Source organism: Hyla sarda, chromosome 7, assembly GCF_029499605.1.
Source record: "Hyla sarda isolate aHylSar1 chromosome 7, aHylSar1.hap1, whole genome shotgun sequence".
In the NCBI taxonomy this organism is placed as follows: domain Eukaryota; kingdom Metazoa; phylum Chordata; class Amphibia; order Anura; family Hylidae; genus Hyla; species Hyla sarda.
This window is the reverse complement of record NC_079195.1, coordinates 20865451-20877575: the sequence shown is the minus strand read 5'-3', so window position 1 is coordinate 20877575 and position 12125 is coordinate 20865451. Positions and strand designations below refer to the sequence as shown.

Sequence of the window (12125 nt, the reverse complement as noted above, 5' to 3'; positions counted from 1 at the left end):
TTTAAAGGGGTACTCTGCTGTTAGACGTCCCTTATCCAAAGAAATTGAAATATTAAAAAAAAGGTTAAAATCATAGATATAAATAATGAGATTTAAAAAAAAAAATTGTTCCATTAAAATAAAATCATAATTAATAAAGATAACAAATGAACAGTTCTTACAAAGGGAAAATGATTAGTGTATGATTAGTAAAAAATGATTGATGCGTCAAATAAAAATGAATTAATAAAAAAAATAAATAAATGCAGAACTACTTAAAAATAAATAGCGAGAGCAATAAAAAAAAATGTCAAGCTATTATTGAAATCTGCAATCATAAAATAAATCAGTGCTCATGATAGAATGAATCACATCATTAGTATAATGTCCCCTGGTTTGCCAGTTTATAATTGTTCTTTATTTTTTAAGTAAATTGGATGAAACATTTTACCACATACACTGGATTAAAAATTAAACAAACAAACAAACAAACAAATAAATAAATAGATACATTAATAAACCAATAAAATAAATAAATAAAATTATAAAACAATAAAATAAATAAATAAATAGGGATGAGCAAATCGAATCTGATGAATCCAAATTTGTTACGAATTTCAGGAAAAATTTGATTTGCAACGATTGCGAAAATCGCCGCGATCTGATCCCTTCATTAAACTCCATTTTGTGCGGTCCAGGCTCCAGGGCATCTAAAATGGCGATTCCACATATGAGGACATGGGGAAAGGAATCCTGGGAAGATGGGAAAAAGGGTAGGCGGGATGACCCTTAATCACATGAAGAATGCAGCCTATCAGCATCCAGCCACCCCTGTGATGTCACAGCCCTATATAATCGGCAGCCATCTTGCTACCAATAACATCAGCATTCTATTACAGAGAGAGACGGCCAGAGAGCAGTGTGTTGCACAGAAAAGCCTTTTTACAGCAGCAATTCCCCTCAAGCCCAAATCCAGCCTAGAAGCACTGATAGGGAAGGGAGTGAGATTAAGAGAGAAAGTGCAATTTTGGGTGTAATACACAGAGACTGTGTGCTGCAGCACTGGTGTGTACAACAACTGAAAAGCTAATAGTAGCCAGCCAGTTAGGGTGAGCAGAGCACTAAAAGAGTATTGCCCTCTGTTAAGTGTAACCTGCGCGTACATTTAAGTGGTGTACCATTTTATTCCTGTTAAAGTCTTAAGGGCCTAGATAAATTGAAAGGCCAGGCAAAAAGTACACATCTGCTGGTGTTGTAGACAAATACTGTTTTAAGCGTACGGGAGAGCATTGTACTCTCCTCATAAGTGCATACCACATACCTACATCTAAGTGGTGTATCATTTTGATCCTGTTAAAGTCTTAAGGGCCTAGATAAATTGAAAGGCCAGGCAAAAAGTACACATCTGCTGGTGTTATAGACAAATACTGTTTTAAGCGTACTGGAGAGCATTGTACTCCCCTCATAAGTGCATACCACATGCGTACATCTAAGTGGTGTACCATTTTGTTCCTGTTAAATTCTTAAGGGCCTAGATACTGCGAAGGGCCAGGCAAAAGTACCCACCTGCTGGTGCTGTAGACAAATACTGTTTTAAGCGTACTGAGTGAAAGTCCCTGTCCTCCCATTGCCTCTGTCCTATGCTGTTCCTTCCCCCACAGAGGTATCTTGTGCTGTGGGTTCAGCTCCACTATTTAGTGAGGATGATCTACTAGAAGACAGTCAGCAGCTACTGTCCAGCCAAGAAGTGGAGGAGACATCTGTCACTTCCTCCACTAGGCGGCCCAGTAGTGATGAGGAGAGTGGCGTGGGAGGTGGTGTTGTGAGCATTCAGGCTACTGAAGCAGACACTGTTGAGGAACCTGAAGAGGACATCAGTGACTAGCAGACACAACTTGATGATGAAGCCGATCACACTTGGGAGCCGGGTGAAGAAGGGGCTTCATTGTCATCAGAGAAGAAGGTTGCAGGTTGCCCGTGAGTCAGCAGCTGAGCCAGCAAGGTAGTAGCATGGTTGGCAGTCAGCATGGTGACAGAAGTGGAAAGTCTGGAGGCAAAATATGCCCAGGGTAGACCACCTGCTTCGCGGCAGCTTACCTTCCCGGGAGGTAGTGGAACAGGGGTTCCTGGAATTGGCGGCAGTAGCAGTCAATCAGTACGGACTGTTGTGGGAAAATCAGCTACTTGGCGGTGTGGAGGTTTTCATCAAGCATCTGGAGGATGTTTACCTGTCCACATGCAAGATGTGTTGGCAGAAAGTGAAAGGGTCCCAATGTTGACACCACGGCCCTGCGTCAACATATGCAGAGTCACCATAAAGTGGCCTTGGAGAACCCTGGCTCCAATGTGGTGGCCCAGGCTGATGTATCACCCAGTGGCATGCCGCTCCCTCTTTCAGCCAGCCAAGGCTCCACCACCTCAGCCGAAGGGAGCTGTGTGTCATACCCATCTTCTGTCACTCCAGATGCTCCTGCTCCTCCTACTTCTAGTCAGTCATTCCGCCAGCAATCCATCGGCAAAGCCATGTCCAAGAGACAACAGTATGCGCCCACTCATCCAACGGCGCAGAAGCTGAATGTGCTCCTGTCCAAGTTGCTGGTGCTGCAGTCCCTCCCTTTTCAAGTGGTGGACTCTGCACCTTTCAGAGAACTGAAGGCTTGTGCCGAGCCGAGGACGAGAGTCCCAAGCCATCATTTCTTTGTGAAGAAGGCAGTACCAGCCCTGCACAATTTTGTGGAACAAAAGGTGGGCCAGTCCTTGAGCCTGTTGGTGTGTACCAAAGTGCACGGCAGCGCCGACGTGTGGAGCTGTAACTATGGTCAGGGATAATACATGTCCTCTATGGCCCACTGGGTGAATGTGGTTCCTGCACAGCCACAACTGCAACTTGGACAGGTCACACTGCTTCCAACATACTCTCAGGCCAATGGTCCTGTGACAGTGTGTGACTCAGCCTCATCCTCCACCGTGTCCTCAGCCTCCACTGCACAGACAAGTCTCAGTGCCCCTCTAGCATACCATGTGTGCAGGGCATGGCGGTGTCAGGCTCTTCTTCACAGGGTTTGCCTTGGCGAACGGAGTCACAGAGAGGAATAAGTGCTAAAAGTCATTCATACATAAAGAAATCGGAGCATGGCTTACTCCATGAAAACTGGAAATGGGAAACATGGTGACCGACAACGGGAAGAACATCTTCTCTGCATTATGACAAATAAGCCTGAGGCATGCGCCTTGCATGGCACACATGTTCAATCTGGTTGTCAAGCGGTTCCTGAAGTGTTTCCCCCATCTGCAAGACATCCTAACAAAGGGAAGGAAACTGCATGTACGCCACTCGTACACCGCAAAGCACACCCTCCTTGAGCTGCAGCATCAGAACGGCATCGTCCAACATAGTCTGATTTGCAACGTTTCCACACGTTGGAATTCCACCCTCCAAATGTTGGACCGACTATACGAATAGAGAAAAGCCATCACCGATTTCTTGATGATCCAATCGGATAGGGAGACTCCCCTGTGTAACTTCAATGTCAACCAGTGGCAGCTCATACGTGACATCTGCTCTTTGCTCAGGCCTTTTGAGGAAGCCACATTATTAGTCAGTCGCCAGGATTACGGGATGAACAACATCACTACACTGCTTCATTTACTACAACACGTGTTGGAAACGATGGCTGGTCAGGGCACTGGTGAAGTGGCGCCTACATCTCACGACCACATGAGCCCTGTCGGAGCTGAACTGGAGGAGGGGGAGGGGCACAGTGGAGCACAGTTTAGGTTTCGCGACATGGGCATAATTTCTAGTCATCTGACAGGAGAGGAGGAGAAGGAGAAGCAAGAGGAGCTAGAGAGTTATGAGGAAGGCGAGACAGAGGACCTAGACACACCTTGGCAGTATGCAGTGGAGATGGAGGCAGGAAGTCCCTCTGAGTCACTTGCACAAATGGCACAATAAATGTTCACTTGCTTGCGCAGTGACCACCGATTTGTCACCATTCGGCAGCTGGATGACTTTTGGCTCTCCACCTTATTGGACCCTAGCTACTGGCTTCAAATGGGGGCCTTTTTTACACCCACTGAGAGGGAGGACAAACTGGCCTACTACAGAGACATCCTACTTAGTCAGTTGGCCGATGCCTGTATGTGCCAGTGTCCATCTTCTTGCAGGTCTGACTCGGGGGTCCTCTGTGCTCACCTTCCAATGTCATGGCTGCTGGGAGGGGTGGGTGGGCAGCTCCAACAGCAGCAGCTACAGTCGCTGATGAGTACATTTCTTCACCCGCATAGTGAAGCAACTCATCAGCAGAAGGTAGACCTGGAGCAGGACCTGAACCAGCAGGTGGTGGCATAGCTTGACATGCCCATGCCAACAACCATTGAAGATCCGCTGGACTTCTGGGCAGCCAAACTTGATTTGTGGCCTCAACTAGCAGAGTTTGTCCTGGAAAAGCTGTCCTGCCTGGCCAGTAGTGTGCCATCAGAGCGGGTGTTTAGTGAGGCAGGGGCCATAGTAATCCCAAGGAGAACATGTCTGGCCACGAAAAATGTGGAGAAACTAAACTTTGTGAAGGTGAATCAGGCATGGATCAGCCAGGATTTCCACCCACCAATGCCTGATGCATCAGAGCAGATTGACCATGGTGCCACACCAACACTGCACAAATATGGATAGTGCAAAACATACTTAAGGCGCTGCTCCCAGTCCATCAGACCACAAGTAATTATTGAGGATATGCATTACGTAAAACTTAAACTTTTCTTAGGATAAAATATATGTATCCAATTTTTTTTTTTAAATCAAACAAAAGGAAAGATGTGCAAAAAAACACCATGTGCCACCTACACCACCAAGTATTGATGTGATGCAAAGACCTCTAAAAGGTGAAAGGGAACAATGTATGGTCCATTGTAACCAGTGGGGGTAAAAACTTCCCCTGTAAGGCCCTACTCTCCCCTATTAATTCCTTTCTTGGCAAGTGTTACTCACCCTAAAAAGGGCAGCCCCACTCCCTATTTCCACCTACAAACACTGCCATTTTTGGGAGGCTTAGCATGTTGTGGCTATAGTAGCACCATTTCCACAATGGTCGTGTTTTTTTTTTTTTTTTACTTTGCTTCACCCTGCTCAGTGAGTGTACTGGAACAGGAACTAGTGCTCATAACCAGAGTCCCTGCTTCTGTACATGCTTTCCCTGGTGACCTATGAAAGAAGACATACAAGAGCAGGGATACCTGTCAAACTGTCCCTGCTCCTGTGTACTAAGTGTCGAGTTATGAACCACGTGCCTCAGTGTTCAGGAGCAGGGACTCCTGTTGTTTGACAAAAGTCCCCGCCCTGCTCCTATATTAACCCAAATTGTCTGTTTATTCTTAGTCAAATCTGACAACTAACGTGACCAAATCCTCTTGATAGAAATGTCTGGAGGCTTGCACAGGTACAAGTTAAAAAAAAAAAAAAAGAGTCTGTTTTTGCAGGAGGCCTAATCTTGGTAATGTTTCTTTGAAGAAAAGATCCTTAAGGGAGTACTCTGCCAGAAAACATCTTATCCCCTATCCAAAGGATAGGGGATAAGATGTCTGCTCACGGGGGGGCCACTGAGGACCCCCCTGATCTCCAGGCCGGCAGTGGCGTTGTCCGGAACACGGAAGCTTGGAACCTCTGTGTTCGTCATGTCATGCCCCCTCCATTCATGTCTATGAGAAAGGTCATGACGGCTAGTACGTAACCATCATGCCTCCTCCCATAAACATAAAGGATGGGGCGTGGCGGCTGTTGTCGCCAGTCATCCGGCACGGAGCGGAGTTCTGCTCCATGCACCGGATGATTGGGGTGCCGCAGCGGAGACCACGGGGGTCCCCAGCGGCCGGACCCCCGCAATTAGACATCTTATCCCCTATCCATTGGATAGGGGATGAGAGGTTTTCCTGTGGAGTACCCCTTTAATAGAATACTAGGCTAAGTAGCCCACTTAAGACCTCTATGAGGACTGCATTAGAGATATTAAAATGAAACAAAAAAATATTAATATTTTCCTTCAAAACAGAAATTACATTGTACAAAGGGTAAGTTATGGCATTTTGTCACTTTTTTTATGGTGTTTATTTGCTGTAATTTGTAATGTGTTATTTTTATTTATTTTTATCAGTTTGGACATGAAATTAGCCCGGCATTGCTCAAAGTATTTATCACAAGAAAAAACAACAATAAAACAGTATAAATTAATAATATTACGCATCAGCCTATTTGCAAAAGAAAAAGAAAAGTGACTTATTTACGGCCTATGAATGCAGACATTTGTCGTGCGAAATATTACAGCCAGTGTTCTGCAGTATTATTCACGGCAGGTAGATAATTATCCAATTAGTCAAACATACAAGGTAAATGGTAGGTGCCGTCAGCTTCAATAGAAATTTTCATTGTACAAATTAGCATCTGCCGGGAAAGTGCGCACATTTTATTACTATTACTATTATTATCGAGAAGGAAATATAGGGTCTAAATGAACAGGGAAACAGAGTCGTCGTTGTTTGGAAAGTGGGCGGCAGATATTGTTACTGTTAATATTAGCCTATGGTTTATGTAGCATTCACACCGGTGATTAGTCGTTCCTAAATTTGCTAAGTTTTATAAAAAGTCAATGGAAAACCCAGTATGACTTTAGGAAGAAAAAAAAATTAATTATTGAAAAACGATGGAAGGTGAATATAGGACAATTTAAGTTGGATTGTTAATTTTCTTCAGCAACCTGCCATATTTAGCCTTAGAGTAGGGTCACACACAGCACATCCGCAATGTATTTTATGCTGTGGATGCGCCCGCCGCCAGCAGTCGCAGAGCGAATGTGAGAGCTGGGAGCTCGCTCTGCAGTTGCTCTGTGACTGCCTGTGGTGAGTGCATCTGTTGCGTATGTGCTGTGTTAATTAATGTATATTAATGTATATTTCCAGGGAATGTTGTGTGTAATAGTGGTGACGCATTTGTACACATTCTCAAATTTTAGAAAGTTCACTCATTCCAGGTTCTCTACAAACAATATACTCACCTATCCCTGGCCCCACACACCCATTCAGCCCTGTGCATATCTTCTTTCTTATTCCTGATTCTAAAATGTGTGCTTGTTGCAGGACCTGCCCATTCACCCAATCAATGGCCAAGATGGGTCCTGGTCCAAGTACTTGGAAACAGAAAGAAGAAAGTAGACCGGGAAACCGGATGGAGCCAAATAGGGCTGTGGAGGACAATCAGGGGATTGGGGCTAGGTAAGTATAGCTTTTATTCCTGTTTTCCACCAATCCCAACACTATATTATTTTTTTTAGAAAACACTGAATAACCCCTTGTATGTCAATATTGACAGGATTTTTCTTTAATACTATGTAGAAGATGCACTAAGCAAAAGGTGCCAGACTTCTGTCTCAAAACATGACACAAAACTGGTTTATTCTGCATGCACTACACTTATTTTAGACACTGTTCCCAAATTCTAGGAAATAAGAAGAAAGGGTAAAAGAGAAAGAACGGTGGAAGAAGAAGAAAGAGAAAGAGATGACCAAGAGAAAGAAAATAGACATAAATAAAAAGTGGAAGACAGTGAAAACAGGAAAAGAAAAGTAGAGGAAGTAAGAAATGGGGGAAGAAAAAAAAAACAAACAAAAAAAAAAAAACGAGAGCAATGAAAAAGATAAAGAAAAAGGAAGGAAAGAAAGGGTAGAGAAGAAGAGTTAAAGGGGTACTCCGGTGGAAAACTTTTTTTTTTAAGAATTGGTGCCAGAAAGTTAAACAGATTTGTAAATGAAATATTAAAATATTAATCCTTTCAGTACTTATTAGCAGCTGTATGTTACAGAGGAATTTTTTTTCTTTTTGAATTTCTTTTTTGTTTTGTCCACAGTGCTCTCTGCTGATACCTCTGTCCGTGTCAGGAACTGTCCAGAGTAGCATAGGTTTTCTATGGAAGTTTTCTCCTGCTCTGGACAGTTCCTGATATGGGCACTAGGTGTCAGCAGAGAGCACTGTGGACAAGACAAAATGAAGTTCCAAAAGAAAAGAATTTCCTCTGTAGTATATAGCAGCTAATATGTGCTGGAAGGGTAAAGATTTTTTAATATAAGTAATTTATAAATCTGTTTAACTTTCTGGCACCAGTTGATTTAAAAAAAAAAAAATGTTTTCCACCGGAGTACTCCTTTATTAATTACAAAAAAAAAGAGAAAGAAAGAAAAAATAAAAGGAGAAAAAAGCAGAGAAGGAAGAAAAAGATGAAGAGAAAGAAGGAGAAGAATAAAAAGTGGGCTAAAAAGATTTAAAAAAGTAGAAGGGCAAGAAGAAGGAGGAGGAAGAAGGAGAAAGAAGAAGGAGGAGGAAGAGCGAGCAGCAAGAAAGAGGAGGAAGAAGGAAGAGGAAGAAGAAGAAGGAGGAGGAAGAGCGAAAAGAAGAAGGAAGAAAAGAATGAAGGAGAAAAACAAAAAGTGGGATAAAAAGAGGAGGAGGAGGAGGAGAATGACTAGAAGACAAGATATAAAAAAGGAGAAGGAAGAAAAAGACCAAAAAGTGTGATAAAAAGAAAAAAAAAGTAGAAGGGCACGTGAAGGAAAGGAAGTAGAAGAGAAAGCAGAGGAAGAGTTATTAAAAGACAAGAAAAAAAAAGAAGGAGAAGAATAAAAAGGAGAGGGAGGAGGAGAAGAACATTAAGAAGAAGTAGACACAACAATGACATAAATAAGAAGAGGGTGAATAGGAATAAGTGGAAAAATGAGAAAGCTGAAGAAGAATAAAAAAAAAAAATACTGATAAACAAATACTTTTTTTTCAACTTTTCAATTCTTATTTCCAGAGAAGCCCATGTGAATGCTTGAAGATGAGCAGGATGTCTGCCCAATATGTCTGGCATCTTACCATAGACTGCGATGGTTTTAGTATCCTGGAGGATGGTGTTTCCCGCAGACACCTGCACAGTGATACTGTTCATTCCTTCTACAGCAAACGTAAATGAGATGGTCCTATCCAGGGTGACAAGGGGCTACGGAGAAGAAAGAAGAAGACAAAGGCTCAGTCACCTGCTCATACCTCACACCAGACATCTCAGAAGTGAAGATTAAAAGCAGTATATCATGTGGGCCGCACAGTCCTCCGCACACAGCGCCTCCGAGGACCGCCCGGAGAATTCTGCTCTTATCTTCTATAAAAACATTGTACTGAGCAAAATAATTCACGTTCCAGGTTTTTTTTTTTTTTTTTTTCCGGCAGAATCGAGCATGAGAGCTGTTTATTGCAACTTCGGGACCTCACGAAAATGAAATATATGGATTTAAATTTGTTTTTGCCTCTTAATCAATCTTAGCTCGAGCATCGACCTCCCCGGGGTCCAGACCAGAGCAAAGAGAGCAAGAGAATTAAAGCCGAGATCAGAGGGAAATGAAGAAATTAAAAAAGTAAAAGTGATCTGAAAAGTTTACGAAAAAATTGGATGGGAAAAAATTCATAAAATTGAAAAAATAAATACCGTATTTTTCGCCCTATAAGACGCACCGGCGTATAAGACGCACCCAATTTTAAAGGTGCAAAATCTAGAAAAAAAAGATTCTGAACCCAACAGTGAACTTCAACCTGCGGACCTCCAGATGTTGCAAAACTACAACTCCCAGCATGCCCGTTGGCTGTCTGGGCATGCTGGGAGTTGTAGTTTTGCAACATCTGGAGGTCCGCAGGTTGAAGACCACTGGTATAGGAGGTAATACTCACGTGTCCCCGCCGCTTCGGACCCGTCACCGCTGCCCTGGATGTCGCTCCATCGCTGTCGTCGCGTCCCCGTGGCGTCCCTGACGCTCCGGACGTCTTCTTCCCCAGGATCCACGCTCTGCGTCGTCACCATCACGTCGCAACGCACGCCGCTCCTATTGGATGACGGGACGGCGTGCGCGACGACGTGATGACGACGAAGGAGAGTGCCGGCCATGCAGGGAATCCCGCCCCGGAGCAGACACCGAGGAGGCAGGTAAGGTCCCTCCCGGTGTCCTGTAAGCTGTACGGGATGCCGCGATTTCACCACGGCGGTCCCGAACAGCCCGACTGAGCAGCCGGGTTAGTTTCACTTTCCCTTCAGACGCGGCGGTCAGCTTTGATCGTCACGTCTGAAGGGTTAATACAGGGCATCACCGCGATCGGTGATATCCTGTATTAGCCGCGGGTCCCGGCCGTTGATGGCCGCAGGGACCGCCGCGATATGTGTGTATTCGCCGGATAAGACGCACCAACTTTTCCCCCCCAGTTTTGGGGAAGAAAAAGTGTGTCTTATACGGCGAAAAATACGGGTAGATCCAAAAGATGTTTAGACCCGTGAGGTCATAAAATGAAATTTCCTCTTTTGAAGCATTACATTCTAACATGTACAAAACAGTGCAGACCTCTAAATGGAAATGATGCAACTGGAACTGTCTAACATCGTCAAATTAGATCAAAAATTTTCCGACCCTTCCACTTTTAACACATTCTGTATGTTTTGACCCAACATAATTCTGCACTCCATAGGCAATAATGACAAAGTGATAATATAGGGGGGGGGGGGGGGGCATGTATCATCCTTGCCGTAAACTGCAAAAAGTTGCATCATTTTTATGGAAGCACCCGCTTTACGATAAATTTGTGAAACCTTTTTTGCGGTCACTGAGTGGGTAGGGTTTACTGTGGAGGGGGTGTTGTTTTGTGTGAAGTGGGCGTGGTTGTCCCTGAATGCAGAGTTAAAGGGGTACTCAAGTGGAAAACTTTTTTTTTTTTAAATCAACTGGTGCCAGAAAGTTAAAGAGATTTGTAAATTACTTCTATTAAAAAAATCTTAATCCTTCCAGTACTTATCAGCTGCTGAATACTACAGAGGAAATTATTTTCTTTTTGGAACACAGAGCTCTCTGCTGACATCACGAGCACAGTGCTCTCTGCTGACATTTCTGTCCATTTTAAGAACTGTCCAGAGTAGGAGAAAATCCCCATAGAAAACATATGCTGCTCTGGACAGTTCCTAAAATGGACAGAGATGTCAGCAGAGAGCACTGTGCTCGGGATGTCAGCAGAGAGCTCTGTGTTCCAAAAAGAAAAGAATTTCCTCTGTAGTATTCAGCAGCTGATAAGTACTGGAAGGATTAAGATTTTTTTAATAGAAGTAATTTACAAATCTCTTTAACTTTCTGACCCCAGATGATTTAAAAAAAAAAACTTTAACAACAATGTAGCCTTCAGAGCTTCATCACATGATAAATCCATTGCGATCAAACGTGGCAGGGATTTGCTTTAGATATGCATATAGATAGACAAATACAAGTCTTGATAACCCCCCTTCTCTTTTCCACATGCAAATTTTTATGCAAATTTTCCATGTGAATTTTCACATGGAAAAAAAAGTGAATGAACATAGTGAATATGCAAATTTTGCGAACATAGGACGAATAATCGTCAATATATTTGCGAAATATCGCAAATTTGAATATGGCCCCTGCTGCTCATCACTAGTAAGAATTATGGAGCACACTGGGCTTTTGGGAACTTTCAGTGCAGCAGAAACGTATTTGTCTCCTTCCCCAGATCTTCACACAATGCTGCCTCTGAGCTCTGCAGGCAGTTCTTTTCCACTCATGGCTTGGTTTTTGTTCTGATATACATTGTCAGCTGTGAGACTTTATATAGACAGGGCTGTGTCTTCCCAAATCATGTCTGATCATCTGAATTTTCCACAGGTGACCAAGGTGTAGAAACATCTCCAACCTCATCAAGATAAATAGGAGACCCCAGAGCTTAAAGGGGTTCTCCCCTGGAAAACTTTTTTTTTTTTTTTAAATCAACTGGTGCCAGAAAGTTAAACAGATTTGTAAATTACTTCTATTAAGAAATCTTAATCCTTCCAGTACTTATTAGGGGCTGTATACTACAGGGGAAATGCATTTCTTTTTGGATTTCTCTGATGTCACGACCACAGTGCTCTCTGCTGACCTCTGCTGTCCATTTTAGGAACTGTCCAGAGCAGCATATGTTTGCTATGTGGATTTTCTGCTGCTCTAGACAGTTCCAAAAATGGACAGCAGAGGTCAGCAGAGAGCACTGTGGTCGTGACATCAGAGAAATCCAAAAAGAAAAGCATTTCCTCTGTAGTATACAGC

General features: G+C 43.3%; 1 protein-coding gene across 4 annotated transcripts in view; it reads right to left on the bottom strand.

The window, feature by feature from the left end:
- The window catches only part of SORCS1 (sortilin related VPS10 domain containing receptor 1), a 762471-nt gene that overhangs the window by 45319 nt on the left and 705027 nt on the right, over positions 1 to 12125 (bottom strand). For all 4 annotated transcript variants that reach the window (XM_056530949.1, XM_056530951.1, XM_056530952.1 and 1 more), the window contains exon 21: positions 8875 to 8998. In XM_056530949.1, the coding sequence (XP_056386924.1) occupies positions 8875 to 8998 (124 nt within the window). The remainder of the gene's footprint in view (positions 1 to 8874; positions 8999 to 12125) is intronic.